General features: G+C 43.3%; 1 protein-coding gene across 3 annotated transcripts in view; it reads right to left on the minus strand.

Moving 5' to 3' along the window:
* Positions 1-6,790: 6,790 nt before the first annotated feature.
* rgs20 (regulator of G protein signaling 20) overlaps positions 6,791-25,993 on the minus strand; it is a 104,288-nt gene continuing 85,085 nt past the window's right edge. For all 3 annotated transcript variants that reach the window (XM_055634075.1, XM_055634074.1, XM_055634073.1), the window contains 2 exons: positions 14,848-15,082; positions 6,791-8,181 (listed from right to left, as the gene is read on the minus strand). In XM_055634075.1, the coding sequence (XP_055490050.1) occupies positions 7,993-8,181; positions 14,848-15,082 (424 nt within the window). In that variant the 3' untranslated portion in view covers positions 6,791-7,992. The remainder of the gene's footprint in view (positions 8,182-14,847; positions 15,083-25,993) is intronic.

The raw sequence follows: 25,993 nt of genomic DNA on the forward strand, positions 1-25,993 counted from the left end.
CACTTTTAAAAACATCCCACTTGGCCGGTTCCTTTCCCCTCTAATAACCTGCTCCAGTCAACCTTTTCTCATACCCTCAAAGTTGGCCTTACCGCAGTTGAGCATTTTAAGGAGAGACCCTCTCTGTCCCGATCCATACTATTTTAAACCTGATCGAACTGTGGTCATTGATCCCAAAAGGCTCCTCCACACACACTTCATTAACTTGCCCTTCCCAATACTAGATCCAGCGTTACCCTCTCACGTGTAGGGGTCTCCACATACTGCTTAAGAAAACTCTCACAAACACTTTTGAGGAATTGCACCCTATCTAAACCCTTCAGTCTATGATTTTCCCAGTAAATATTGGGAACGTTAAAATCCCCTACTACAACAACTTTATTTGACCTGCAGCTGTCTGCTATCTCCTGGCACATTTGTTCTTCTAATTCCCGTTGACGAATCGGAAGTCTGTAGTAGACCCCAAAAAAGGTGATCATCCCTTTCTTGTTCCTCAGCTCCACCCATATAGGCTCACTAGACAAACCATTCGAAATGTCACCTCTGAACACAGCCGTGACATCCTCCTTAACCAACAATGCAACCCCCCGTCCTCTTTTTCCACTCACCTCTATCTCTCCTGAAGCTCCTGTACCCCGGAACATTGAGCTGCCAGCCCTGCCTCTCCCTTAATCAGGTTTCAGTCATGGCTACAACGTCCCAGTCGCTTGTACCTATCCATGCTCTAAGCTAATTTGTCTTACCCGTCAGGCCCCTTGCATTAAAATACGTGCAGTTTAAACCAATCCTGCTTCCTCGCTCTCTGCCTTTCAGCTGTAGATGAATTAAATGAATTAAAGATGATTCTTTAACTTGTAAATATGTACAGATGAGAACATATCAGCCTTAAGAATGTTTCTTGGAGCAAAAGTGGGTTCTGCTCCTAGAATGATGGGATCCACGCACAGAGGTTATAACTCATAATCTTTATTGCAGTACAAGCGGAGGGAACATGACATGCTTTCATCCCAGTGGTCTGCATTAAATCTGCCGAGAAACAGTGATGCACTAACCAAGACCGGCAGTCCAGGGTAGGGATGAAGATCTGAACTGGACTGCATAAGGAATGTGCAGCATGCAATAGCAATCTGTGTGGTGATATATATATATATAGTAAAGACAGACTAATCTACATTTCTTCCTCTTAAGGGCTTCTCATAATAAAATAGATATGATAATCGCATGCAAAATGTAGGTACCATTGATTACATGTGGTAAGTGTAAACAAGCTGAAGGGAATAACACCAGATGCAGTTCAAATGTAACCCGGGTACTTTAGGCTGGGCTTGCAGATGCGGCCTGCACGCGTACGGTACAGCCTACATTTCCACCCTTCACCGGAGATGTGATCGGTGGCAGAGCCGGTGCTGGAGATTGAAACAGCGACAAAACTGGAGAACATGGCAGGGGTCGAGGTGACGTGGCCATGGGTGAATCGACCGGATCTGGAGCGGATGGCAACCAACGGTGGTATGGTCGGGCTGGTGCCACTGGATGGGGATGGAAGTATACCTGTGCGGTCAGGATAATATGGAGGTGGTGCTACTTCGTTCACAGCAGGATGTGCTGTCTATTACGTCTGTAGGTGCTGCCGTCCACATTGACCAGATATGAACGTGGCTCGGGAGCAGTTCCAGAAATTACACCGAGGCAGTCGTGACCCTTTTCTGTTGGTAGACGGACCACTTGTCCCTTGGCTAATGGTGGAAGTGGTCTGCTCGTCTTGTCATACCATCTTTTTTGAATGTTACAATTTTGTTGTAGCCTGGACTGGATTTCGGATGGTGTGCACACTTGCGGTACTAGTGTCTGTTTTGCAACAGGCAGTATGGCTCGGGTCTGCCTTGAGTTACTGGGTGGGTGAACCCAATATCGGGTCATGGGAGATGTTGCACAGGTTGAGCAGGTCTAGGTAAACGTCTGATCCTGCTCTGTGGGATTGTTCCATCACTGGTTTGGCACTCCTGACAGCACGGTCAGCCTGCCCGTTTGACTGTGGTTATTTGGGGCTGCTGGTGATATGACGAAAACCCAGCGTATAGCATAGTCTTTGAAGTACTGGCTGGTAAATTGACTGCCATTATCAGACTGTAGTTGATATGGAGACCCGTGAACAGAGAAATGACGTGCCAGCTTCTGGACCACCCCTGCAGAGGTGGGGCTACTGCGTAGATCAATTTCAAACTATATGTCGACTAGAACCAGATGTCCGTCCTGCACCCCGGATTCCCCATGCTTTGCGGGATCGCGTACAAAACTAACTCAACAGAATTGAGACTCTGGGTGTGTTGCCCCTGTCGTTGACCCATCGGACTGGGTCACAACCATGAAAGCAGCAATGAAAAAGAATAAGGAAGAAATATGGATTTGCAACAATCCTAAAGATTTAAACGCTGCCATCAAACGACCACACTATCCCACTTCTGGCACCATGTTGAATGATGAGACCCATGCAAAGAGGTTATAACTAACAATAACTCATAGTCTTTATTGCAGTGCAAGCTGAGGAAACATGACATGCTTTCATCCTCGTGGTCTGCATCAAATCTGCTAAGAGACAGTGATGCATTAACTTAAGACCGGCAGCCCAGGGTAGGGATGAAGATCTGAACTGGACTACATAAGGAATGTGCAGCATGCATAATCTGTGTGGTGATATCTATATTACTAAAAGTCTGATCTTGACCGCTTTTGACCCACTGTGGTGCGATTTCCGAGAGAACGCCGCCACCTATGGCCGTCATTTTTATCCACCTTGCTCAGAGACCCCCTCCGCCTTCCTGGACCAGAGGATTTTTCCCATCGATGAAAAATCAGAGAGATATTAATGTTTTTTTTTTAAATCCCCATTCTCTCTGCTGCCCTCACTGGCGGCAGGGGGCGAGACTATAAAACCCGGAAGTGTAGTGCCTCACTCAGTCTCTGCCAGATCCAGGAAGCGAGAGGATCACGGCTCTCTGAGCTGCAAATAACACGCACGTCTACTCCACGGTGAGTCCCCTCGATGCGGCTGTAGAGTGGCTGCAGCCCAATTGTTTGCCTCGCCTTTTTTAAAAGTTTGTATTCACAAAATGAATTTTGGTTGTCAGGTGGTTGCAGCCCAATTGTTTGCCTCGCCGTTTTAAAATGTTTGTGTTCACAAAATGAATTTTGATCGTCAGGTGGCTGCAGCCCCATTGTTTGCCTCGCCTTTTTAACAAGTTTGTGTTCACAAAATGAATTTTGGTTGTCAGGTGGCTGCAGCCCAATTGGTTGCCTCGCCTTTTTTTTAACAAGTTTGTGTTCACAAAATGAATTTTGGTTGGCTGGTGGCTGCAGCCCAATTGTTTGCCTTGGCTTGGCTTTTAAAATCGTTGCAACAGTTGGATGCTGGCCCAAGAATCCATTCGGCCCACAATGTCTATACTAGCCCTCTGGAAACCAGTACCTTCGGCCCGCAACACCCATACTAGCGCACCAGACAGCCCCCCCCCCACTGGCGAGCAATATTGGAATTGGTGGAGAGGTGGAATATTGCGTTGGTGCCCAGCCCTCCCATGTGATGCTTAGTCTAGTGTAATTTAAAAAATGGGATGCTTGAAGAAGCTATTTTGATGTTCATCCCTATCTCTGATGTTATGTTTAGAGATACAGCATGAAAACGGGCCCTTTGGCCGACAGAGTCCGTGCCGACAAGTGATCCCTGCACACCTTCACTACCCTACATGCACTCGGAACAATTTATAGAAGCCAATTAACCTACAAACCTGTACGTCTTTGGAGCGTGGGAGGAAACTGGAGCACCCGGAGAAAATCAGACAGCACCCGAGGTCAGGATCGTAGCTGGGTCTCTGGCACTTTAAGGCAGCAACTCTACCGCTGCGCCACTGTGCCGCCCTCATGGTTCTCAAATCCTTTGCCAAGGAGCTCCGTCAAGGATGTAATCACATAATTCGATTTTACACTTGTATAATACTGATGCCGATTGGGTTGGTTATGCTGTTGGGTTGGATTCATAATGCTGTCTGCTTGTGTGGCTTGAGCAAGGGGTGGACTGTTAATGCGGGTTGATCTATAGTTGTCTTGTCCCCCATGCCACTAAATCGAGACCTTACTCTCTGAAGCCCATAGCAACTATTCCATTAAAAGAAAACACGCGGCAGGCATATTCCACTCCACAATATGAAGTTCTGAACCAGGAATTACGGTACCTTCATTTAGAGTTCCAACTGCAACAAACTGCTCTGCTACTTCACCTTAGGAACTCGGATGCTTTGACATTTATCCTGTGTGGCAAAGTTAAATTTGTTAAGTCAAATTTTTAAAATGTTTGTCCAGTTTAATGTACATGGCAATTCTAGTAAAATCTCCTCTGTACTCTCTCTATCTTGTTGACATCCTTCCTATAATTGGGCAACCAAAATTGTACATTTAAAACCATACTCCAGAAGCCAGTTTAATGTACATGGCAATGGTTACACCCGGAAGGACAGATTATAATATTTTCACAATCTTCATGGAATAAGCCTTGCCATCAAGAAGGAACTAGACTGGTGTCTCAGTAGATTTAGCCAATACTTAAAAATCCCTCGCCTAACTAAACATGAAAAACAATTTTCTAAAGTTGTCAGTGTGTATGCTCCAAACCTGGTAGGTTCAGATGAAATGAAGGAGGACTTCTACTCTGACCCTGAAAGCGAGTGAGGATAGAGGGATAGGGACGGGTAGAGAGGGAGGGGAATGGGGTAGAGAGGGAGAGTAGAGAGGGAGGGGGAGGGGGGGTAGAGAGGGAGAGGGGCAGAGAGGGAGGGGGTAGAGACCCCACCCCATCTCCCTCATCCTCCTCACTCCCATTCCCTGCAGCCACATCTACCCAGGTCATAGCGCAGCGCCAGGGCCTGGAACTCGGCCTGGCTCTTGTACTCAGCCCGGGCCTGGCATGTAATAGTAGCTTGTAAGAGACCTTTTAGCATAAACCAAAAACAGTTGACGTAATCTAATTTCTGCAGTGTATCGTTACAAACCCTGCATTAACTTTCTTAACCGGATTTGTAGACTGCCGCCACATGGGCTCCAGTCCAGGCCTAGCAGCCCCCCCACCAGGCACTGGGCCGTCGGTGGGCATGGACCCGAGGACCCGAGCAAAGTCACAGGTGGACGTGGACCCCGAGCGTGGCCGCGTGCGGGCGTGGACCCGAGGACCCCGAGCGAGGTCATGTGCGGGCGTGGACCCGAGGACCCGAGCAAGGCTGCATGCGGTCGTGTGTGAAACGGGCGCCGACCTGAGCCATGGTGCCCGTCCACCTCATTGTGACGTCATACCTTTAAAGATGGCGAAGTCAGAATGAAGCATGAAGGAGTGCATCAAGCAGTGAGAATGAAGCAGGTCGACTGTTGGGGAGGTGGTGAAGCATATGAGGAATGTTCTGGAAATGTGGCCCTCCCCCTGACGTCACTCGAAGCTCGTGGAATATTCTATGTGTGAAAGGGGTGCTGACCCGAGCCATCGTGCTCGCCCACCTCATTGTCTCGTCATCAGTCGAAGCTTAAAAGGCAGTTTTGTCTTTTTTTAACCAATAAGTCAGGAAATATCGCGTCAAATCTTAAGTGAAGCTGATCACTGCTTAGAAGGGAAAAATGTGAGTCAGAATATGTAAAAATGTTATCGTTACCGCGTAGCATTTTGGCAAAAATATAAAGACACACACATATACACACACATAAACGCACACATATACACACACTTACACACACACATACAAGATGATAGTTTTAAAGTTATATAGAGATGTGGTGATTACCAGGAATCTGCTGCATGAAGCTTCACAAATGGACAAATGAAAATTGGGTAATTTGCGTAGAACTGGACGAATTAGGCAGCTGTTTGCTAATCACATTCATATTAACAAGATACAGCAAATTGTTGCTGAACAGTAATACAACCTCGTATAGCAAAACATTCTTGTACAAAACAACTTATCCCTTAACCCTTAGCCTTGTGACCTGTTTAGTGGAGGTTCTATTCTCAGAGCATCACAAATGTCACATTTTATCTCACCTTTTGTTGTGCATCCATAATTTTTGTTTTGTTTTTCCGATTATCAGTATACAAATCTAGCAATTCTGTGTATATCATAGTTTCCTTCACGTTGTTTTCATTTACATAATTACTTGGAGTAATAGATTTAACTTTTGGCATTTGTTTTGTCAGTATGACTAGTGTGCTACATTTATTTTTGTATGGTATTGAAGTACATATTTTGAAACTTAAAATCACCAGTAGACTATAGCATAAAGTATAGTACAGCAATTGATTTAAAATGAGAAGACCATACTATTTCCTCTATTGTGTCCTGATGTGATCATTTGATTCTACTTAGCTTAATGAAACTGGGAATTAAAGGAGTTTCTGGGTATACATTTCTACAATACTTCTATGTCGAGGGATAGGAGAGAAAAAAATTAGTTTCTGGGTATAAAGTTCCCCAATACTTTAGTTTTTTAGTTTAGAGATACAGTGCGGAAACAGGCTCTTCGGCCCACCAAGTCCACACCAACCAGCGATCCCCGCACATTAACATTGTCCTTTACACACTAGGGACAATTTGGATTTATACCAAGCCTATTAACCAACAAACCTGTATGTCATTGGAGTAGAAACATAGAAACATAGAACATAGGTGCAGGAGGAGGGCATTTGGCCAGCACCGCCATTCATTGTAATCAGGGCTGGTCATCCACAATCAGTAACCCGTGCCTGCCTTCTCCCCATATCCCTTGATTCCGCTAGCCCCTAGAGCTCTATCTAACTCTCTTTTAAATTTATCTTGTGAATTGGACTCTACTGCCTTCTGTGGCAGGGAATTCCACAAATTCACAACTCTCTGGGTGAAAACGTATTTTCTCACCTCAGTATTAAATGGCCTCCCCTTTATTCTTAGACTGCGGCCCATCGTTCTGGATTCCCCCAACATTGGGAACATTTTTCCTACACTACTCCCTGCACCACCGCACACTATCAACACTTCTATCAATACTACATTCAAATCATCTAAATGGAGGAATGAACCTTGCAAAATGTGGGGAAAGGATTTTTCTCCCAAGAAGAGGTGGGTGATTCTGTACAATCGTAGAAATGTTTTATGCCGTGTACAATATATAAACAAAATATTACTTTTTAAAAGATTTTAATCACATTGTATACACTAATTCAGTTTTGACAGATCACTAAACAATTGTAAATTAAAATTATTTGTGCTTTATTTTTTGAAAATAATTGAAATGCCCACATTTTGTCTGTTTTCCATTTGCAAAATAAAACAAGTAATAAATTTGTGAAATTAATTTTTATAAGTATTCACAAATCATAATGAAAAAAATTGCATTTGAAGAAAAATATATTAAAATAATAGAGGTCTTGCAACATGCTTTATAGGCAGTATTTCAGTAGTTTTTCAAACCATTGGCTTCGATACTTGAAGTTGATCCATTTAGTTTCCATCAGCATTATGTTTACATATATCAAGTATAATATACTCCAAGACAAGTGGAAGTACTGCCCAATGTGGTTGTGGCATCATTATCATAATGTTCAATGGTAGGAGACTTTTAAACCGTATTGTAGCATATGTCGCTCTGGTGACGATGTCATTAGAGGAACATCAAGGCACTTCCACATACAAACTCTTGTCTTTGAGTACATGTTAATAATTTTTCATGTAAAAAATACAACTACAGGCTTTTTAAAACGACTAACATTTCATCAGTCATCCTTTGGAGAATCTTGCTGTGTTGATCTGAAGCTGTGTTTTGGCCTGTGTTCAGAGCCCTCTGCAGATAGACATTAAAATCCTTAGTAAAATTTGCCTGAGTATTACTTTCTGGTGAAGATCAAATAGCTCCAGTGTCCCTGCGAGTAATAATAGCCCACAGACATTTCATTATTTTATTTTCAGAAACAAAGTCGGGAAGGCTTTAAGGTTCTGACGATGTATCAATTAAGGATTGAAGCAGGGTTTTGTAGACTGCAGAGTTCATAAATCTTGGATAAGAGTCTCTGTGCATTAATGTGTAAATCTGAAGCTGTGCATCATCAAATGTATGAGGGGTAGGTTCAAGCATATTTCTGTTGATGACCTCGCGGACTCTGGAATCAAGGCTGACCTAAATTTAGAATAATACAAAAAAAAGGACCAGCTATTTCAGAGTATAATGTGCTTTTTATATGAACTAATGAAAGATTAATTTCAGAATACTACATTTCTGTAAAACCATTTTACAGAATAATAACAGGATAGAAAATGTATAAATGTACCCTTGTTCAGTATAAGAAGAATCTACTACCTGGTTGAACATAAGGATGCCTATTTAAAAATGTGTATCGGGGCAGAGGCACATGAACTCCCCTCTTCGCTACTTTTAAGTACCGGTAATCTATAGATTGGAGAAGACATCCATTTGTGTTAGCTTAAGTTTCCTGGAGGATCAGCCATGATCATATTGGAGGTCAAACTGGCCTAACCCTGCCTCTGTGTTTATGTTCTTTGTCCTTCATTTCAGCAGGCAACATTCATTGGACTTTGGAGCAATAAAATGATAGCATGGATGATCTCAATAAGAAATAGTATTTACATACAATTAGCACAAAAACAGATGTTTCGTTTGGATGATGAAACAGGAAGGAGAGTAGGATTGTAATGAAAATAATATTAGAGGAACAAGAATCAATCTGATGCCTTTTATGAAGACCTCATGTTGTTGAAAAATCTCCCTACTAATGAAGGGTAAAAAAAAAATGAATCTGATAAGCAGTGGCGGTGCACAGAAACTAATACAATAGGAGTCTGGGAGTGGAATCAGGAATAATGGAGACCGTAGCCATAGGAAGAGATGGAAGAAGTTATGGAAAGGAACCTTCTTCTGACATTAGGACTGACCAATATAAATCACTGATCCAATAGGGTAATATAATTAAGTAATTTAACAAAAGTTAAAGCTCAAAATATTGGATTTTGAGGGTGATCCTCTACTCAATTATCATAGTAGCAATAACTGAAGAATTAAATGCATTGCGATTAGAGCTTCCATACAATATAGAGGTGGTTTGTTTTTTTATAGATATATTCATCCATACTTATGAGTTTGTATCTATTTAAATCCAGGGCCGTACACAACAGCTAGAACAGAATTAACACTTAGAACTATGGACGTAATTTACCAGATATATCTCCAAAGCGTTATCATTGAATTATTCTCATCTATCAAGACCCGTATAAGTATTATTCAGACACTTCTGGAATAGAACCACTACCAACACGCAGATTCATCTGAAAATAATTCAGACATAAACATTGAATGTTCCAATTTACTCATGGTATGCAATCCATAGAATCCTTTCTGGTAAAAGATGATCCTTCACACATTTTGTACTTATCAATACAGATTTTCAGTTCTGATGCCATCTAGAAACCTGTCCAAACTCCCTTGAACTGCCCTTGATTATCTGAATGAGCATAGTAACTCCACTTTAACTTCGAAAACCAATTCCAAGATCTTTATTTCCCAGGTGTTCTGAAATGTGAGGAAGAATCTACTTTCTTGGATCAGCTATGCTGGGAAATGTAACTGATGGATGAAAAGTCCAGGTTGCTAGGGGCCGGACGTCATAAAAATACAACTGTAAGTGCAGATAAATTCCAAATGTAATGAAGTTTAGTCCATCCACATTCCTTAGTCGGTCTAAATTACATGAATTAATTTCTTATTTACTTACAGTAAACCGAGTAAAATTTGGAAACAGTGAAGGGCTATTCTTGCTGAGAAAAAGCTTCTAGCCAGCTCCTCACCGGCCAAGCATTTAGCGAGATGGGAATGCAGGTAGAACAACTGGGTGCTCTTTGTCACTGATTTATGGAATGTAAAATCAGACTGCATAGCACGTAACAAAAGCTTTTCTCTGCACCTCGGTACATATTACAATAAACTAAACTGTAACGATAACCTGGACTAAACTTACATCTATTTTTTCCTACCTCTTGATATACCACTTTGGTTAAACATAAAATGACAGATGTATTCATTTCTAACATAACAATATTCTTTTCTTCTCTTTGCTTTGATGATTTTTCACTCTTCTGAGAGTGGTTTGGTAATGTATCTGTTTTTAATTAGATAAATCATCTTTGATTTATAAAATTCTTTTCTCAATTACATAGGTATTAACTTTTTCATTCAAGCTTGTTTTAATGCCACAAAGATGAGCTGCTAGGTTTGGGTTCATAATATACTAGAGGATAAATATTCAAATTATACTGACTTTTGGGATTACAAAGAAAAATTGATTATTTCCAATAAGGCCACCATTAAAAAACATCTCCTGCTAGTAGATGATTTTTAAAAAACATTTTGATATAATTTTCAACTTAGCGTAGAAGATTATTCAGGTTCTAGGCTTGACTCATCTTACAATGTGAAGGTTAAACAATCTGAAACCCTAACCTTGTTTTAAGCTTGTGGTAATTTTGAAATTTAATACAGTTAAACACCAGTGTGCCAAAGATAATAAAATAATACTATCACACTTTCAATATTATGGTCCGTATTTTACTGCCAATAATGTAGAATGCTTATAGATAGATACCCACGGTTTATTCATGGGTCCAGCTCACCGAGTGTCTTTGTGCAGCATATCTTATAGAGCCCTCTAGTGGTGATCTGGGAGACATCTGAATGTTATAGAAACATAGAAAATCGGTGCAGGAGTAGACCACTTGGCCCTTCGAGCCAGCACCACCATTCAATATGATCATGGCTGATCATCCAGAACCAGTACCCCATTCCTGCTTTCTCCCCATATCCCTTGATTCCGTTAGCCCTAAGAGCTCTATCTAACTCTCTTGAAAACATCCAGTGAATTGGCCTCCACTGCCTTCTATGGCAGAGAATTCCACAGATTCACAACTCTCTGGGTGAAAAAGTTTTTACTGATCTCAGTCTTAAATAGACCACCCCTTATTCTTAAACTGTGACCCCTGGTTCTGGACGTCCACAACATCGGGAACATTTTTCTTGCATTTGGCCTGTCCAATCCCTTAACAATTTTATATGTTTCTATAAGGAAATTCTCTTGGAAATTCTAGTTTAATTATGCTCTCAAATTGTTCATACATAGGAATGGGATAGGAATAATATCTTCCAATTGAATAGGAGTGAATAATGCTAGCCATATTTTCCAAGATTTATTATGCAGCTCTTCTAAGAGATGAATAGATTTTTTTTAAAGCATTTTATTATTTAGCATTTTGTGTGCCATTCTTACTTCTGGCAATATTTTTGAAAAGAGCAATTGGTTTTAATCTCAATCCGTTCTTGCACGTGCAGTGGCAACTCAGCCTTGGTTGTTTCTTCACATTTTGTTACTAGTGGCAGGTCTATTTTAATTATATCTGATATGTCAGTACTAATCCGATTCTTTCCAAGAAACTGAAATCTGCTTAATTCTACTTGGATTGACAGAACAAAAATACATTTATTTATTTTAGAAAATGTTGGTGAATGCGTTTATGGAACGGTAACAATAATTTACTCACAATTGCACATTATTATATTGTGATCTTTTAACAATTAGGTTATTTGTTACAACCATGGTATTTGTTTGATCGAAGAATATTTTAACAACACCTATGTTTTGTTATTTTTAGATTAGGATCAAGTTAATTCAAAGTATTTTTTTCAGACTGACTTGATTCCTGGTGCAATCTGCTTCAAACATTGACAGACTCTTATTGTGTTGATAATCTGTCACAATATTTTACATCAGTAGAAAGAGCTTTCAAGGGATTAGTAAATAGCGATTACAAAAATCCCCATCTTTACTCCCTCACGACCACACATTTAATATTATGTCAATTCCTTTAACATAAATAGTGTGTGTAAAGGAGGTCCGACTTCATTCCTCTGTCCAGCTCTCAGTAATATCTCTGAATCTGATATGCAACCCTTGCAAACGTCCCAGAATTGTAGAGATAGTCTTACAACATCTCAGAGCAACTCTTCTTACTAATGATTCCACTGCTTAGTTGGATTAGGATTGAACATTGGCCACAAATTAGTTAATTAGATTAGATTATAAGATTAGAGATACAGCACGGAAACAGGCCCTTCGTCCTACCGGGTCCGTGCCAACCAGAGATCCTTGCATATTAACAATACCCTACACACACTGGGGACAATTTTTACATTTACCAAGCCAATTAGCCTTCTAACCTGTACGTGGGAGGAAACCGAAGATCTCGGAGAAAACCCACGCAGTCATGGGAAGAACGTACAATCTCCGTACAGCCAACACTCGGGTCTCCGACGGTGCAAGTGCTGCAAGGCAGTTAAGGGCCTGTCCCACTGTACGCGCTAATTCAAGAGTCATCCCGAGTTTCCTCTGATTCGAAACAGAGAATTATGGTAATATCCGTGAGTAGGTACTTGGGGCTCTCGTGGACATTTTTCAACATGTTGAAAAATCTTCACGAGTCTTCACGAGCTTACTGCGTTTCCCGAGTACCTGCCGTTAGCGTTACGAGCTGCTAAGAGATGTCCCGAGCTCTGACGTACCCGCTACGTACATTCTACGTGCTTACCACGAGTTTGTTTAATTTTTAAAACTCGGGCGAGCTCTTGAATTACCTCGTACAGTGAGCCAGGCCCTTAACTCTACCGCTGTGTCACTGTGCCGCCCCAAGTTGATATCACAACTCTTAAGTCACTTAGTTTTGTATTCTAATGAAAGGTCATCAACATTGACCCTCTTTCTCTCTACATTAATGATGTTTGACCGAACTTTGGTCAAAGATTGTGTATTCCATATCTACAGTGTTTTGTTTAAAAAGTAGCTGTGCGGCTTAAGAAGAAGGTTTGAATGTTTTCTTTCCTGGGCAATATTCTAGCTACATGCATCATTAAGCACATTCTGCTGGAATCTATGACATATCATTTTAATTGTGGAATTAATGGGGTCAATAGGCTAAATAACCTTTTCCTTGTTTCGTACTTAAAGATTGGCCTTTGAGAACCATGGACATTTAATGCACCGTATTTATGGATCAAGGAGAAAAGGGGGGAAGGTTACAGCTAAGGTTAATACACTTTAAAATAATTTCATAAACGTATATCTCTCATTTGCAGCTCTTGTAGTTAAATAGGTTTTTTAGTCCTTGATCATCAGACCATTTTGCCTTTAGCCTAGGTGTTCAAGAAGGAACTGCAGATGCTGGAAAATCGAAGGTACATAAAAATGCTGGAGAAACTCAGCGGGTGCAGCAGCATCTATGGACGAAGGAAATAGGTAACGTTTCGGGCCGAAACCCTTCTTCAGACTGATAGGAGGTGGCGGGGAGAAGGAAGGAAAAAGGAGGAGGAGGAGCCCAAGGGCTGGGGGTTATAACCCACTGGCTCCCATGGCTATCTGGACTACACTTCTTCCCACCCTGCCTCCTGTAAGGACTCCATCCCCTACTCCCAATTCCTCCGCCTACACCGCATCTGCTCCCAGGATGAGGCGTTCCACGCCAGGGCATCTGAAATGTCCTCATTCTTCAGGGAACGGGGGTTCCCCTCCTCCACAATAGATGAGGCTCACACCAGGGTCTCTTCCATACCCCGCAACACTGCTCTCTCTCCCCATCCCCGCACTCGCAACAAGGGCAGAGTCTTCCTAGTCCTCACCTTTCACCCCACCAGCCGTCACATACAACAAATAATCCTCCGTCATTTCCGCCACCTCCAACGTGACCCCACCACTCGCCACATCTTCCCATCTCCCCCCCTGTCTGCTTTCCACAAAGACCGCTCCCTCCGCAACTCTCTTGTCAATTCTTCCCTTCCCTCCCGTACCACCCCCTCCCCGGGCACTTTCCGTTGCAACCGCAAGAAATGCAACACCTGTCCCTTTACCTCCCCCCTCGACTCCATTCAAGGACCCAAGCAGTCGTTCCAGGTGCGTCAGAGGTTCACCTGTATCTCCTCCAACCTCATCTACTGCATCTGCTGCTCTAGATGTCAGCTGATCTACATCGGTGAGACTAAGCGGAGGTTGGGCGATCGTTTCGCCGAACACCTCTGCTCGGTCCGCATAAACCTACCTGACCTCCCGGTGGCTCAGCACTTCAACTTCCCTTCCCATTCCCAATCCGACCTCTCTGTCCTGGGTCTCCTCCATTGGCAGAGTGAGAAACAGCACCTCATATTCCGCTTGGGGAGTCTGCATCCTGCGGGCATGAACATTGAATTCTCCCAATTTTGTTAGCCCTTGCTGTCTCCTCCCCTTCCTTAGCCCTCGGGCTGTCTCCTCCCATCCCCCAGCCCTCGGGCTCCTCCTCCTCCTTTTTCCTTCCTTCTACCTGCCACCCCCTATCAGTCTGAAGAAGAGTTTCGGCCCGAAACGTTACCTATTTCCTTCGCTCCATAGATGCTGCTGCACCTGCTGAGTTTCTCCAGCATTTTTGTCTACCTTTGCCTTTAGTCTAGTTATTTTCTTTTCTACGGTTACATTTTATTTTACTGAAACTTGCACTATCTGTATCGTTTTTCTTCAGCTGCTAACGACTTGTCCTGGAGTCATTAACCAATGCGAGAAACATGCGTTAATCCTGCCTACATCCATCATTATTTGTGCATTTTTTCTGTGCAATTAGATTGTGTCACTCTGTTGTATAATCGCAAAATCACATTTTGGAATTATTAAGTGCATTTTTGAGGTATTCCTGAAGAGAATCTGGTTACCATTGTTAGTATATTTGATTTAACATCCACAAAATATTTAATGTAACATAAACTCACCTCTTTTGGTGAAAGGATGGATATATAATCCTCATATATTAATCTTGCCTTCTCCTTAACAAGAAGATTGTTGACTTCATTTTTAAGGTCCTCACAAGCCAGCCAGAACAACATATTTTCCTCACTGTACTCTGTTCGTAAAAACCCTCGGAATGCATTTCTTCCTGCAGGGCTTTTCATTAACTTGTCAAAAGACTGTCCCCAGGACTCCACTTCTTCAAGTGTTGGCTTTGGACTGTACGAGCAAAGTGAGAAAAAGTGAAGGAAGTCATTGTTAACAGGGAATTTTTTAATGAATATTTCTGGAAACAACTTGAACCTCAAAATGTTAGAAATAAACCAAGAACTACACAGTTAATTTTGTAAGGAGCTTGACAACATTTGTTCAATGACATTATATTAAATTCACACAAAATTATTTTATCATGGCATCAAAGCAAGGTAGATTATGTATTTGATCAATTATCTCCAATCCTAGATCCATGAAACATATGAGCTCCTCAAATTCTGGTCTCTTGTGGAGTTCCAGTTTTAATTCTTTCCTTGTTAACTGTTGCATCTTCAGCTCCCAAAGTCCTAAGCACTGGATTCCTCTAGCTAAACCTCTTTGTCTCGCCATCATCCTATAAGAAGCTCCCAACTATGTGCCCTCGTAACTAACTTTGTTGCTTGTTGCCAGATTTTGGTTGATAATGAGCAGTGAGCAAGACTTTCTGCTGCAAAAGCTTATTTTACTATTTGATCAATTTATGGATGATCTGCTATCTAGCTTCATAAATCTGTCTTAGCTCAAAATAAATTAATACATCTGGTTAATAAAAATCTATCAATTGTGGACATCAGATTGATTCACTTTGTATTAATTCCAATTTAGGGAATAAACTTCCAACTTCTACAGCCCTTTACATGTATTCATAACGTAATTCGTGGAAGGACTGAGGAATTGTAAGGGTAAGAAGACCCTTATGGGAGTTATCTGCAGGCCCCCAAACAGTAGCCTGGATATAGGGTGCAAGTTGAATCAAGAGATGAAATTGGCATGTCGCAAAGGTAATGCTACGGTGGTTATGGGAGATTTCAACATGCAGATAGACTGGAAAAATCAGGTTGGAACTGGATCCCAAGAAAGGGAGTTTGTGTAATGCCTCCATGATGGATTCTTAGAGCAGCTTGTACTGGAGCCTACCAGGGAGAAGGCAATTCTGGACAGTGTTGCGCAATGAACTGGATTTGATAAGGGAACTCGAGGTAAAGGAGCCATTAGGAGGCAGTAACCATAATATGATAAGTTTTAATCTACAATGTGAGAGGGAGAAAAGTAAATCAGAGGTGTCAATATTACAGTTGAGCAAAGGGGACTATGGAGCCATGAAGGAGGAGTTGGCCAAAGTTGCCTGGAAAGATATCCTAGCAGGGATGCCAGTGGAACAACAATGGCAGGTATTTCTGGGAATAATGTAGAAGGTGCAGGATCGGTTCATTCCAAAGAGGAAGAAAGATTTCAAGGGGAGTAAGGCAGGCCATGGCTGACAAGGGAAGTCAGCGAGAGTATAAAAATAAAAGAGAAGAAATATCACATAGCAAAGATGAGCGGGAAGCCAGAGCATTGGGAAACTTTTAAAGAGCACCAGAAGATAACGAAAGGGGCAATATGGGGAGAAAAGGTGAGGTACGAAGGTAAGCTAGCCAAGAATATAAAGGAGGATAGTAAAAGCTTTTTTAGGTATGTGATGAGGAAAAAACTAGTTAAGGCCAAAGTTGGAACCTTGAAGACTGAAAAGAGTGAATTTATTATGGGGAACAAGGAAATGGCAGGTGAGTTGAACAGGTACTTTGGATCCGTCTTCACTAAGGAGGACACAACCATGTATTAGCCAGAGGATCTGGGCTGGCGGAGGAACTGAAGGAGATTCACATTAGGCAGAAAATGGTGTTGGGTAGACTGATGGGACTGAAGGCTGATAAATCCCCAGGGCCTGACAGTCTGCATCCAGGGTGCTTAAGGGAGTGGCTCTAGAAATTGTGGGTGCATTCATGATAATTTTCCAATGTTCTATAGATTCAGGATTAGTTCCTGTGGATTGGAGGGTAGCTAATGTTGTCCCACTCTTTAAGAAAGGCGGCAGAGAGAAAACAGGGAATTATAGACCAGTTAGCCTGACATCGGTGGTGGGGAAGATGCTGGAGTCAATAATAAAAGATGAAATAGCAGCACATTTGGATAGCAATAGCAGGATCGGTCTGAGTCAGCATGGATTTACGAAGGGGAAATCATGCTTGACTAATCTTCTGGAATTTTTTGTGGATGTAATCATGATAGTGGATAATGGAGAGCCAGTGGATGTAGGGTGCCTGGATGTGTCAGAAAGCATTTGATAAGGTCCCATATAGGAGATTAGTCAAGCATGATTAGGGCAAAATTAGGGCACATTGTATTGGGGGTAAGATGCTGATAAGGATAGAAAATTGGTTGGGAGACAAGAAACAAAGATTAGGGATTAACGAGTCCCTTCCAGAATGGCAGGCAGTGACTAATGGGATACCACAAGGCTCGGTGCTGGGACAACAGCTATTTGCAATATATATTAATGATTTGGATGAAGGGATTAAAAGTAACATTAGCAAATTTGCAGATGACACAAAGCTGGGTGGTAGTGTGAACTGTGAGGAGGATGCTATGAGAATGCAGGGTGACTTGGACAGATTGGGGGAGTGGGCAGATGCATGGCAGATGAAGTTTAATGTGGATAAATGTGAGGTTATCCACTTTGGTGGCAAAAACAGCAAGGCAGATTATTATCTAAATGGCGCAAGTTGGGAAAAGGCCAAGTACAACGGGTTCTGGAGGTCTTTTTCATCAGTCACTGAAAGTAAGCATGCAGGTACAGCAGGCAGTGAAGAAAGCAATAGGGCATGTTGGCCCTATTAACAAGAGGAGTTGAGTATTGGAGCAAAGAGGTCCTCCTGCAGTTATACAGGCCCTAGTGAGACCACACCTGGAGTATTGCGTGCAGTTTTGTTCGCCAAACTTGAGGAAGGACATTCTTGCTATTGAGGGAGTGCAGAGTAGGTTCACGAGGTTAATTCCCGGGATGGCGGGACTGTCATATGTTGATAGATTGGAGCGGCTGGGCTTGTATACTGCGGAATTTAGAAGGATGAGAGGCGATCTTATGGAAACATACAAGATTATTAGGGGTTTGGACATGCTAGAGGCAGGAAACATGTTCCCAATGTTGGGGGAGTCCTGAACCAGAGGCCATAGTTTAAGTTCAAGAAATGGTAAGCCATTTAAGGGCCTGTCCCACTAACGCAACTTTTCTGCAACTGTCTTCGACTTTCAAGCTCGAGGGCACTCTCCTGAAAAACCTCGAGCTAGATCGACCGTCAGCAATGAAACTGCAAGCTGGATCGACCATTAGCGCGCACACACACACACACACACACACACACACACACACACACACACACACACACACACACACACACACACACACACACAACACACACACACACACACACACACACACACACACACACACACACACACACACACACACACACACACACACACACACACACACACACACACACACACACACACATCGCAAAGGTGAGGGCCTGGGAAAGTGGGGGAGCACTGGTAAAAGGCGGCTGTCACAGTGTACTGTAAGTCCTTTAGAGAGTGCGGAGAGAAGGGGAGAGAGAAGGGGAGAGCATGAGAGAGAAGGGCATTTAACATTACCAGTTGGTTTTCCTTGGTTCTGAAAACTCCAATGAGCTAATTAAAATGCCCGGTCAGCAAAGGAGATTGCCTACGGCTGCCCTTGACTGCCTATAACTACATAGCGACCCCACTCCACTGCACTAAGAATTCAAAAGTACCACGCCGACCAATTTTTACTCGCGGAAAATTTTTCAGCATGCTGAAAAAGTTTCCTCGACCAAACTGAGGCCGTGAATATGCGGGAACTTTCCTCGAGCATGAAGGAGAATTACAGTGACCTCCTAGGACCACATGTCGACCATGCTGCAAGTTTGAGTCGAGTGCAAACTTTTCTAAATTTGCCAATTAGGTCCCCGATGTGGGACAGGCCCTTTAGAACGGAGATGAGGAAAAACATTTTTCACACAGGGAGTTATGAGTGTGTGGAATTCTCTGCCTCAGAAGGCGGTGGAGGCTGGTTCTCTGGATGTTCTCAAAAGAGAGTTAGATCGAGCTCTTAGGGATAGCGGAGTTAAGGGATATGGAGAGAAGGCAGAAACGGGGTACTGATTGTGGATGATCAGCCATGATCACATTGAATGGCGGTACTGGCTTGAAGGGACGAATGGCCTACTCCGGCACCTATTGTCTATTGTCTATTGACAAGCTCTAACTTTTTAGACTGCCCTCTGAACATAGACCATCCAATTAGTGGAATTAGTTTCCATGTACCTATTTCATTTAAAGTCTTGAAACTTCAGTAAAATCTTCTTAAGCATCTGGTTTCCAAGGGACATAACTACAAATAGTTTAGTTGTTCTTTTTAGTTTAACTCTTGGAGTTTAGGTATATACAGTACAGGTACTTAGGAATGTAAATTTGACCAGTAACAGAGAGGCAGATAGCAAATATATTGTGCATATTCTTAACAAATATTGCGTGATAATGGGGAGACTTATAACCCCTGCTGACTCAATCTCTGCAAATTCCCCTGCTTAAAGTCCAGTTATCCTTTCCTGCAAGACACTGCATCAGATGTATACTATACGAGAATGTCATCTGAGAATAAAGATGTTAGAAACTGCAGGTGCTGGAATCTTGAGGAAAAATTTATCTTTTGATCATCAGTATCACCTGAGAATATTTATAAAGTCACTTTAATGGAGGGAAACCTCTCAATGTGTTATTCCTGGTCAAATTGTAGAGGCTCGAACCCTAAAATTGAGTAAAGGCTTCGGGGCTGCTAGGCCATTTGGTCAATTTGAAAGTGCTTTCTGTAGAAATGATGCAAGCTGCAGAGTGGTGACAGTTTTTCTAAAGCCTAGATCAGAACTGCAGGAAGAGAATGGGAACATCTGCAGACCCTGACAATTAGGTGCAAAATGCATAGAATGGATTGGATGAATGCAGACCAGTCATACACACAAGGCCGGCCTTAGGAGGTGCGGGGCCCAATTGGGATTTTTTTTTGTGTAGAAATCTATAAATAAATCATTATGATTGAGTCACGTGTCGTGAGTAACATGACAATTCGGGGGAGTTCCTTTCACAGAGTGTGGGGAGTCTAGCCAGGGGTAAAGTTGCGAGCAGGGAAGGAGCGTTGAGAAGGAGGGGGTCGGGTTCATGCCAGTAACACTCACTCACCACTGCCGCGGTGCTGCGGGCGCAGAGCCACTGCATTGTAGCCGGGGAGAGAAGCAGCTCGCACGGCTACGAGCGGCCTCCATCATCGGACAGCGGAACCGACTGCCATCTCAGCGCCTTCTGCCGGCCCGCTCACCTCTGGCAGTGCTCTCCGTTTGAACAGTGAGGGGACCAGCTCAAGAGAAAAGATCATAGAGCGGAGTGGGTCAGCGGGTGATTGATAACATCACAGCGGGCGGTGGAGCTTACTCCTGTGTCAGCGCGAACAAGGGATCAATTGAGGTTACGCGCAGTGACTCTGGAGAAAAGACCCTTCTTTAGACTGAACTGAACTCTCGTCGGTGAGAGTATTTGTGATTGTCTGAAGAAGGGTCTCGACCAGAACCGCTACTCTCTCCCCGGAGCCCCTGCCCGTCCCGCTGAGCCACCACAGACAGGGAGTTGAAGATAGACACAGGGGGATCCACCTTCAACTTCAGAGACAAACAAAAAACACAGAGTGCTGGAGGAACTCAGCGGGCCAGGCAGCACCCGCGGAGGGAACACATGACTTATCAGGAGCCACCACGGGCCAGGACTCTTCCCCTCCCAACCCCCCCCCCCCAACAGAAAGGAAACGTCAGATGCAGCCATCACCGCAAAACATCTAAGAATTAACTGTAGATGCTGGAAAATCGAAGTAAGATAAAAATGCTGGAGAAACTCAGCGGGTGAGGCAGCATCTATGCAGCGAAGGAAATAGCCAACGTTTCGGGCCGGGTCTAAAGAAGGGTTTCGATCCGGAAAGTTGCAAATTTCCTTTGATCCATAGGGGGGGGGGGGAGATGCAGGGAGTCAGATAAACTGCGCAATGTCGGGGGGGATCCCAGTGTGAGAGTAAGTTACCACCTGCGTACAGCGTTCCCACATCCCTCTTCTCCACCAAGCAAGGCACACTCCTCTCTCCCCTCCGCCCTCTCACCCCTTCCTTCCCTCATCCTCACCCCCCCCCCCTCTCTAAAGTAGGAGGCAAGGGGAGGGGGGGGGAGGGGGGTAGGGAGAGAGGTAGGGAGAGGGAGATCTAAAGGGTAACTGGTGATTTTGGTCTCCAATCACCTCACACAGGGCAGCCAACAATGGTGGTGAGGCAGAAGGGAGAACTCTCTCTCTCTCTCCCCCCCCTTCTCTGCACCCCCCCCCCCCCCCCCCTCTCCCCTCTCTCTCTCCAACTCTCTCTCTCTCTCCAACTCTCCCTCCTCTTCTCTCTCTCCCTCTCTCTTCTCTCCAATACCCCCCTCTCTCTCTCCCCCCTTCCTCTCTCTCTTCTCTCTCCAATTCTCTCTCTCTCTCTCCCCCCCACCCACCCGCACTCACACACAGCCAGCCTGCCTGCTCCCGGCGTTTAGCCTTGAATACTCACGGCTGAGTTCACTGTGGTGCTGGGGTTTGCTGCCCTGTAGACTCCCACCCTCTCCCTGGATCTGCTCCGGTGGCAGCGAGTGACACAATATAACGCATTTACTGAGGAATTGTTTAACTACTTGCTAACTACTGCCTGTTTACAAGTGTTACAGCAGCAGTTAACACACCGTTTGTTATCCATGTTCGTTTTGTAAAAAAATCCGTATGGTGAATGTTTTTTTTAAATCTTTATTTAACATAGCAAATTTGTATTTCCATATATAATACGGAAAATTAACGCAGGGGCCCCCATTGGGTGCGGGGCCCAATTTGGAAAAATCGGTCCAATCGGCCTAGGGCCGGCCCTGCATACACATTGTAAATAATGTTGCAAAGCTTTACTTTGTTGGATGTTGATTGGATTGAGCCTTGTCTGGTTATCAGGGTACATGTTGTGATGTTTGTTTCCTCTGAGAAACTCTGTTTGAAAACAATGTATTAGCCACTGTATTATTGGGTTAGGGAAATGTCTGTCATGTATGGGGTTAATCGATATTTCAAGATTCAAGATTCAAGATTCAAGAGAGTTTATTGTCGTGTCCCTGATAGGGCAATGAAATTCTTGCTTTGCTTCAGCACAACAGAACATAGTAGGCATGACTATAAAACAGATCAGTGTGTCCATATACCATTATATAAATATATACACACATGAATAAATAAACTGATAAAGTACAAATAACAGACAATGGGCTATTAATGTTCAGAGTTTTGTTCGAGACAAGTTTAATAGCCTGATGATTGTGGGGAAGTAGCTATTCCTGAACCTGGTCGTTGCAGTCTTCAGGCTCCTGTACCTTGATTATTTGTTATATAAATCCAATATTTGTTATTGTATTGTAAAGAGACCACCCCCATGTGGTTCGGCCCCTTGAGGTCCGGAGGTCCTATAAAAGTCCGCTGTCACGAGGTCCTGCGTCGATCTTCTGGGAGAGCGCTTAGGACTGCGTGACCTTCTAGGGTGTCTCTGTTTGAGCAAGGCCTAGCGGGCTTGATCAGGCAGATACGAGGATCAAACCCGCGGTGGTTAGGTACAGTAGTGGGAACTGCAATTGTGTTTTGTCAAACTAAAGTTTAGATGCTTAAATCACTTGACTCAGTGATTTTTGACTGAAACTTGACTGGGGGGAAGCTTAGAACGAGCAATTTACAAATGCACACCACAATATGTGAATGCTTTGTATATCTCTGAGCTTGCCTGATCAACTAATTATAAATTAGAATACCCAAATGCTTTGAGTAATAAAGGAAAGCTTTTTTGTTTGCATGCACTGATGAATTAAAACCGAGGTATGACAATGATCCCTTAGATGTTCATTCTCCCCATTATTCAGTGGTAAGTATGAAACCAATGTGCTCACAACAATTAATAATAATCAACATTATAGTGTCAATTTAGTGTCAATAAAGGAAACTCCAAGGTAGGTTAACAAAGATTTAAAAAAGTAAATTCCCAATTTTATAGAGCATTACTATTAAAAAAATGCAGATTTTGTCGGCTGGGATTTTTGCATTTGAGCCCACCACATAAAGCATGAACATATGAAACAACATATAACAAACCATTTTATACAACAGATCAATATAAGATGACATGACAGATTGGTTACAAAAACCAACTTACATGTTATCTAAAGTCATACAGCATGGATACTTCAGCTCAACGTGCCCATGATGACCAAGAATCCCAATCTACACGAGCCCTGCCTGCGTGCATTTGGCCCATATCCCGCCCATGTACCTGTCCAAATGTCTTTTCAATGGTGTTATAGTATCTATCTTAACTACCTCCTCTGGCAGCTCCTTCCATTTACCCACCAGTATCTGTATGAAAATGCTGCCCTGAGGTTCCTATCAAACCTTTCCCCTCTCATCATAAACATATAACCTCTGGTTCTTGATTCCCCTATTCTGCATCTACTCTACCTATTCCCCTCATGACCTAGTACACCTGTATAAAATCACCCCATGTATAACGTGCTCCTCCTCCAATTTCCGGTGGTGCTCACTCTGGCCATGGAGGAGGCCCAGGACAGAAAGGTCGGATTCGGAATGGGAGGGGGAGTTGAAGTACTGAGCCACTGGGAGGTCAGGTTGGTTAATGCAGACCGAGCGGAGGTGTTCTGTGAAACGATCGCCAAGCCTACGCTTGGTCTCGCTGATGTAGATCAACTGACATCTGGAGCAGCGGATGCAATAGATGAGGTTGGAGGAGATGCAGGTGAACCTCTGTCGCACCTGGAACGACTGCTTGGGTCCTTGAATGGAGTCGAGGGGGGAGGTAAAGCGACAAGTGTAGCATCTCTTGCAGTTGCAAGGGAAAGTGCCCGGGGAGGGGGGTGGTACGGGAGGGAAAGGAAGAATTGACCAGGGAGTTACGGAGGGAGCGGTCTTTGCGGAAAGCAGACAGGGGGGGAGATGGGAAGATGTGGGGAGTGGTGGGGTCACGTTGTAGGTGGCGAAAATGACGGAGGACTATTTGTTGTATGTGACGGCTGGTGGGGTGAAAGGTGAGGACTTGGGGAGACTCTGCCCTTGTTACGAGTGGGGGGATGGGGAGAGAGAGCAGTGTTACGGGGTATTGAAGAGACCCTGGTGAGAGCCTCATCTATATATAGTAGGGGAGGGGAACCCCCGTTCCCGGGAGAATTAGGACATTTCCGATGCCCTGGTGTGGAACACCTCATCCTGGGAGCAGTTGCTGTGTAGACGGAGGAATTGGGAGTAGGGGATGGAGTCCTTACAGGAAGCAGGGTGGGAAGAAGTGTAGTCTAGATAGCCATGGGAGTCAGTGGGTTTATAGTGGATGTCGGTCAGAAGTCTATCACCTGCGATGGAGATAGAGAGGTCAAGAAATGGTAGGGAAGTGTTGGAAATGGTCCAGGTGTATTTGAGTGCCGGATGGAAGTTAGTGGTGAAGCGGATGGTCAGCCAGTTGTGTGTGGGTGTAGGAGGCACCAAAATATAGCTCCAAGGGAATACATTCACGAATGCATATAAATATCATGAGGATGCTCTCATACGATTTAATCAAAAGCACTAGCATGGAGAAGAGCCAGAGGTTCAATTTTACTGAATATGAGGTCAGCAGTTTTATGAGCCTGTGGGTATGGAGGTTGGTACTTCTAAGCAATTTAAAGGAAACTTACCTGAGTAAATTACCCAGTCACGAGCTGGGATTTACTCAGGAAGGTTCCCATTAAATCACACAGCTGCAGTGCCCGTTCTATTTGGCTGAGTGTCCTGCAGGCATGTTTTGGATCAATGCAGGCTCATGTCCTTCAGCAGGGCTATAAATGAGCATGGACATCATTAAACATGTAATCAGTGCCTACCAGATTCATGACAGAAAATAACTGGGCAATTCCAAGAAAGGTGCAGGAAATCATCGCACCATGTGTTACATTGAAACACGTTTATTTTCATACACAGAAAACTGGGGGGAAAAAATAGTGCCACATGAATGAATTTCTAAGCACTCGATAATCTGGCTGGTAAATATTCATGCCAAAATTTTTATTCCACAGATTCTTTTCTGGATCCCACAGAACATATTGAGATTAAAGTGAGAAGATAAAAGGAAATTATCTCCCAATTTATCATTTTGAACAGTTATCTTATTTTACGTCAACTTTCCACACGTCTCTTCATCAATCTTTGTTTAGAAAGTAGCAAATAAACTTGTTAAAGAAATATTATACTAAAACAGTAGGTGCAGAATGCTATTTAAATCCTGTATATACTTGCAACGCAGAATGCAAAAAGATAATTGAATGATTCTCTTACTTTATTTCTAATACGAAGAGTGTACATTGCTAACGTCATCAAAATATTTCAAAATTTCAATATCCTGAATACATTAACCCATTTATCTAATTCCTTATTTGTATTGGTTATGTAGTAATGTCCTGGAAACTGCAGTTATCCCAGAATATCAATAAAATAAACTTGGGTATCTTACAAGTTTTATTGAGGAAATTGGTGAAGGGTAAATACATTTTATCAAAGTAAATATGTTAGTCCATAGTAAATAAATCGGTAGTTTGGCTGATCGTAAATTTTTACCAAAAGGTGTTTACATAAGAGGGAGGGCCCCCTCTCCCCCTCTCCCCCTCTCCTCCCCTTCTCTCCTCCTCCCTCTCCCCCCTTTTCTCTCCCCCTCTCATTCCCCCTCTCCTCCCTTCTCTCCCCCATCCGTACAACCCCCCTTTCTCCCCCTCTCTCTCTCTCTTTCTCAGCTCCTCAGCTCATTGCTGCGTGTTGAAAACTCTACGCAACTTGTTACGAGGAGCAAAGGCATTGTGATGTCATCAGCTCGCTTCAGCACGTTAGATTTAAAAAAGATGTCAGATTGGT

Source organism: Leucoraja erinacea, chromosome 4 (assembly GCF_028641065.1).
Source record: "Leucoraja erinacea ecotype New England chromosome 4, Leri_hhj_1, whole genome shotgun sequence".
Taxonomy (NCBI): domain Eukaryota; kingdom Metazoa; phylum Chordata; class Chondrichthyes; order Rajiformes; family Rajidae; genus Leucoraja; species Leucoraja erinaceus.